The sequence below is a fragment of the Monoraphidium neglectum genome (assembly GCF_000611645.1).
Source record: "Monoraphidium neglectum strain SAG 48.87 unplaced genomic scaffold scaffold02791, whole genome shotgun sequence".
In the NCBI taxonomy this organism is placed as follows: Eukaryota; Viridiplantae; Chlorophyta; class Chlorophyceae; order Sphaeropleales; family Selenastraceae; genus Monoraphidium; species Monoraphidium neglectum.
This window is the reverse complement of record NW_014010837.1, coordinates 1-5,278: the sequence shown is the minus strand read 5'-3', so window position 1 is coordinate 5,278 and position 5,278 is coordinate 1. Positions and strand designations below refer to the sequence as shown.

The window sequence follows — 5,278 nt, the reverse complement described above, 5'->3', positions numbered from 1 at the left end:
GTACGAGGGGCGCGGGGGTTGGACAATATTAGGATGGGAGCAGGTGGATGGGCGGGTGGGGCTGCTGGCGGGCAAGTAGAGCGGGGCGTGCTGGTGGGCGGGTGGACTGGCGGGTGAATGGGTGCGCTCATGTTGGTGTGTCTTTGTGTATGCTTGGGTGTGTTGATGCATGCTGGTAACATGTCATCGAAGTATTAGGTCATGCATCATCATGCGGTTTGCTTCAAGGCAAATCGCAGCTGGTACATAAGCTGAACACAATTTTGATAGGAGGCCAGGGCAACACGGCCAGTGCAACGCGAGCACCTCTTGATGAGTGCACACGTGCTGCATGCACACGCACCAGGCCCACGCACACCTGCAACTCCATGTTCCCCGCTGACCCCCACCTCCCACCCCCGGCCCTGCCCACTTGGGCCCCTCTTCCCCGCCGCGCGCAGGTCCCCGTGCTGGTGGTGACCGACAGCCCCGCCGTCGCGCGCGCCTGCGCCCCCACCTACGCCGCGGTGCCCTACATCGCGGACTCGATGCCCAGCGGGCGCCGCACCTTTGAGGGGGAGATGATGCTGGAGCGCGCCGTGGTGTGGGCGGTGCAGGCGGGGCTGTGCCCTGCGGGGCATGAGGTCGTCGTCATCGAGGTGAGTCTGGGGGCTGTGGTCAGGTTGCGTGCGCAGGTAAATGTTTGCTGCATGTGTGTGTTCTTGCTTGTTTCGTACAAGAGCTTATGCGGGGTGATAGTGGGGTCGGCAACACATGTTTCTTGGTTGGTTGGCAATGGCATGCTAATGAATGTGACAGTGTCTGTAGACCGAGGTGCTCACATAAGCAGTCCCTGTTTGCCCTAACATGTCACAGCTTCTGTGCGAAACAGCACCTTCCTGCGCACTGCCCTTTCCCTCCATCTGCCACCTAAGGCACCGTCCCTTCAACCCCACCCACCCCTCCACCCCGCCCACCCTTGCCCCGTCCGTGCGCAGGGCGTCGACGTGGGGCAGCACCGCTGCACCCCAAACATCTCCATCAAGGTCGCGCCGGGCCGCGCCGACAAGTACGTCAGCCCCAAGGGCAGCGCCTGGTACGCCAAGACCGTCAGCCTGCGCTCCACGGCCATCTCCCTCGAGGTGGGAGGGCCCGGGTGCAAGGAGCGCCGCCGCCTCTCTGGGGCCACAATCTTGAGGGGGCGGGGTGCGGGCATCCCTGCAGCGTCCACGCCGGCACGGGCCTCTTGCCCTTGCCATAACCCAGCCAGCCAATCGATCCTGTGAGCGGCGACAAGCCCGCGTGTCAATGCCATGATCTCTGCATGCTTGATCCCCCAACACGATCAACCGACCCCCCTGCCGTCATCCCCCGACCGCCCCACCAGAACATCCTGGACGTCCACCAGCACAGCGCCCGCAAGACCAAGATTGTGTGCACCCTGGGCCCCGCCTGCTGGAGCCAAGAGGGCCTGTCTGCGCTGCTGGACGCGGGCATGAACGTGGCGCGCTTCAACTTCAGCCATGGCTCGCAGGAGAGCCACAAGGAGGTGCGCCCTGCTGCAGTTTCTGCCTTTTTGCCACATTGCATATCCGGGGGCCACACAGCAGGAGTCAATGTCTGTTGAACAAAGGCCTCACCTTTACTCAACAGTGTGCTGCTGCCTGTGCGGCGCTGGGACCCAGCTGCTTGCTCAACTTTCCAGCCCCGCCACACGCTGCGCGCCTGGGAACCAACCACACAATCGCGCCGCGCAGGTGCTGGACCGGCTGCGCGCCGTGGCCGCCCTGAAGGGCCGCAACATCGCCTACCTGCTGGACACCAAGGGGCCGGAGATCAGGACCGCGATGCTCAAGGGCGGCAAGAACCTGGAGCTGCAGGTCAGGCCTCGGCGGCTTCGGGGTGCGGAGAGGGGCGCTTTGCAAGTGCTCGCAAGCTGATTAGGGCGCTGGGGCGGAATAGCGACCGAGCGGTTGCTTGATGCTGCGAGAACTCCAAAAATGCCCTAAGCAGCCGCGGCTGCAGCCGTGGCATTGGCTGACCTTGAGTCTCGCGTTGTCGCCACGTGCATGGCGTGCGACGGCATTCGCCCCGGTGCTGAGTGTTCAACCACTCATGCAGCTGCCCGCCCGGTGCCCCTATTTTGGCTTGCTGCCCCCTATTCACCTCCGCAGGCGGACCAGCGGGTGGTGCTGGAGGCAGTGGGCCCTGACTACCAGACGTGGGAGGGCGGCCTGGACTCGGACGGGGTGGCCCACATCGGCATCAGCTACGACAAGCTGTGCCAGAGCCTCAAGCCAGGAAACATTATCAAGGTGCGGGGGCTGCCAGGCTGCAGCGGCCGAGACACTCTGCGATGCTTAACCTGCGATGCTTAAGTGTGCACGCAGCTGCAGATCGGTTGCCGGCAGGCTGTGCATGGTATCCTGGGACTGGTTTCTCAGCAGCTGCATGTTCACAGGTCACAGACTTGGTGCCATTTTCACATGGGTTGTGCTGCAGGTGTCCGATGGCACCCTGAGCATCGTGGTGGAGGAGATCCTGGGTGACAAGCAGCTGTGCGGCAGGTGCGCTGCAGCGAGACCGTAATGCCTGGTGGGCGCCAAGTGGGGCAATGCGACGGAACCTCACGTCAAACTAGGTCCACAGCATGCTGGCTGGCTGGCACATGCAGGGGCCCTCATATACCTCAAGAGGATCTCAGGCACCTCACCTAGAGTTCTCTTGCTCCCACCGATCCGACTCCGCAAACGCCCTGATCCTGGCCGCCCCGCGCCGCCCCGGCCGCCCCCCCCCAGGTGCCTCAACGCCAAGAGCCTGGGCCAGACCAAGAACGTCAATCTGCCGGGGGTCCACGTCGACATGCTCGTCCTCACCGAGAAAGACGTGGACGACGTGAGGCCCCCCCTCCCCCCGCCCTGCGGGCCCTGCCCCTTGTCAGTCGCGCCGCGTCCATCGCGCCGCCGCGGCTCCTGCCGCCGCCGCCGCCGCCGCCTCCTCCTCGAGCTGCTGCTTGCTGTCGCCGCCTGGTCAGGGCGGGCCAAGGCATCCCGCATTTTTATGGTCCAGTCAGCACTAAATCTGGCATCGGGATCTTCGTCTCGTCCTCACACAACCACACGTACGTATTGCGCGCAACACCACCTGCAACCCCAGCTGGTCAACTTTGCTGTGCGCCACCGCCTGGACTACGTGGCAGCCAGCTTCGTGCAGAGCGGCGACGACGTCAGGTGACAGGCGGGCCAGGGCGTGGGGCGCGCGAGCAGCGGGCGGTTCTGTCCCCCTCATGGCGAGGGCTGGCAGCGCCGTTTGCGCACAGCTTGCAGGCTCCATGCCTGGAAGAAATCCAGGAGCCACTCTAGCCTTGTAATGCTGCGTTGTACTTGACCTAAAACCCCCTAATCCAGCCTGGTGCCTGGCCCAGTCCTTCCCTGTCAAACCTGCTCAAGCCCCCTGCTTGGCCCCAGGTCCTCCCTTCCAAGCCGCCCCCACCTGCCACCCCCCCTTCAGCCACCCCTGGCCAATCCCCCCCTCTTGCACTCACCGGGCCCCTCCCCCGCAGGTTCATCCGGAAGGTCCTGGACAACAGCGGGGGCGCGTTCGTGCGCATCATATCCAAGATCGAGAACGAGGCCGGCCTGGAGCACTTTGACGACATCCTGCGGGAGACGGACGGCATCATGGTGGCGCGCGGCGACCTGGCCATGGAGGTGGGCGCTGCTGGTCAAAGATAATGGCGGGGGTGATGGCGTCAAAGGTTATGCCTTGAGTGCTGCAAAATCAGCATGGGCAACAGGCTGTGCATCCTGGGGTGCTGCATTGTGTGGGGCGGCTGATTACTCTTGTTGTTGTTAAGGGTGGTAGATGGCTGTTCAGGAGAGGAGGGTGGGAGCGCAGTGGGCTGGCTGTCGTCAAGTTGCCTGGGACGGCTGCTTCTGCTTTGTTGGTTATGAAATCACAGCACTCGCTGTTCAACATGGAGGACTCGTCATTGACAAAAGTTAGTGAGAGGGCGTGGTGCACTGCTCCTTCCATCAGCACTTGCACGGCAAGAAGTGAGCAGAGAAGAATCAGGCCCCGTGGTCGGCTACCAGTAGACGCGATGAGTGCTGGAGCAAGAGCGTGCCACTTTGTCCCCTGATGCTCCCTCCACTCTGCTTTGCCTTGCTCTCATTGAACGGCGGCCCCCCGCCACACTTCACTCCACCCCCAACAACCTGCAGGTGCCGAGCGAGAAGGTGGCACTGGCCCAGAAGATGATGATCACAAAGGCCAACATTGCCGGGAAGTTCGTCGTCACAGCCACCCAGATGCTGGAGTCGATGACGTCCAACCCCCTGCCGACGCGTGCCGAGATGACTGACGTGGCCAACGCCGTGTTTGACGGCACGGACGCCGTCATGCTGTCAGGTGTGTGGTGGGGCCGCCCAAGCAACGCCGCAGCTGAAGACGCCGACCAAAACCTGTGTGGGACGTGACGGCCGATTTGTTGCATGTTGAGATGCCTCGAATGCATCATCACCAGAGCACACATGCCAGCACGCCAATGTTCCAACCCGTGCGCCGCTCATTTCCTGCTGCAGGCGAGACGGCCAACGGGTCATTCCCGGTGAAAGCTGTGGAGACGATGGCGGCCATCGTGAGCAACGCGGAGACCGCCAACAGCTACTACAGGTGTGCACACGCGCGCGTGCGATTGTTTGGGGGATTCCCGCCTGGTTGTTCGCTGCCAGCACGGCTGAGCACACAGGTGCCTGCAATAAAGCACCGTTCTGGCCTTCGTCAAACCCTCTTCGCCTGCCCCAACCCCAGTCCCCCCCAAAGGCTTCGTTGTTGCCACAACAACCGCCGGAACGCCTCCCCTCATCCCGCAGCAATGCCACGTTCATCCACGACCACACGCCCAAGCCGGCGGGCCGCCTGGAGGCAATTGGCGTGGACGCCTCTGCAGCCGTCACCGACTGCGATGGTGAGCCCATTCCAAATACCGAGCGAAATGCGTCACGCGTTGCTGGGCCCTCCGCCAGACACCAGTCCGACTTGACATGTGGATATGGGGAGCTGGGGCACAGGGCGGCCGCATGCTGCTTGTTCTTCTGGCAGGGTTGCGCCACTGACCGCCTGCTGCACGTGGAGGGGTGCAGTGTGATGCAGGCGTGTGCATTGCAAACTCCGGTTAGCCCCCAGACAAGCGCAGCAGCGCGCGTCCGACTGGGCTCAGTCCCGGGTCCATCCACTGCGCCCCGACACTGCCGTGCCGGCCAGCAGTCCATGTCCTCTCCCCCACCCCACCCCACCC

At 63.4% G+C, this 5,278-nt stretch overlaps 1 protein-coding gene across 1 annotated transcript in view; it reads left to right on the top strand.

Moving 5' to 3' along the window:
* The window catches only part of MNEG_11538 (pyruvate kinase), a gene marked incomplete at both ends in the record, with an annotated part of 8,044 nt that extends 2,948 nt beyond the window's left edge, over nucleotides 1-5,096 (top strand). The window contains 13 exons of the mRNA XM_014039990.1: nucleotides 441-638; nucleotides 978-1,121; nucleotides 1,367-1,528; nucleotides 1,737-1,859; nucleotides 2,154-2,294; nucleotides 2,482-2,546; nucleotides 2,778-2,874; nucleotides 3,136-3,209; nucleotides 3,542-3,689; nucleotides 4,203-4,389; nucleotides 4,563-4,653; nucleotides 4,854-4,948; nucleotides 5,083-5,096. Coding sequence (XP_013895444.1) covers nucleotides 441-638; nucleotides 978-1,121; nucleotides 1,367-1,528; nucleotides 1,737-1,859; nucleotides 2,154-2,294; nucleotides 2,482-2,546; nucleotides 2,778-2,874; nucleotides 3,136-3,209; nucleotides 3,542-3,689; nucleotides 4,203-4,389; nucleotides 4,563-4,653; nucleotides 4,854-4,948; nucleotides 5,083-5,096 — 1,539 coding nt within the window. The remainder of the gene's footprint in view (nucleotides 1-440; nucleotides 639-977; nucleotides 1,122-1,366; nucleotides 1,529-1,736; nucleotides 1,860-2,153; nucleotides 2,295-2,481; nucleotides 2,547-2,777; nucleotides 2,875-3,135; nucleotides 3,210-3,541; nucleotides 3,690-4,202; nucleotides 4,390-4,562; nucleotides 4,654-4,853; nucleotides 4,949-5,082) is intronic.
* Between the last annotated feature and the right edge of the window lie 182 nt (nucleotides 5,097-5,278).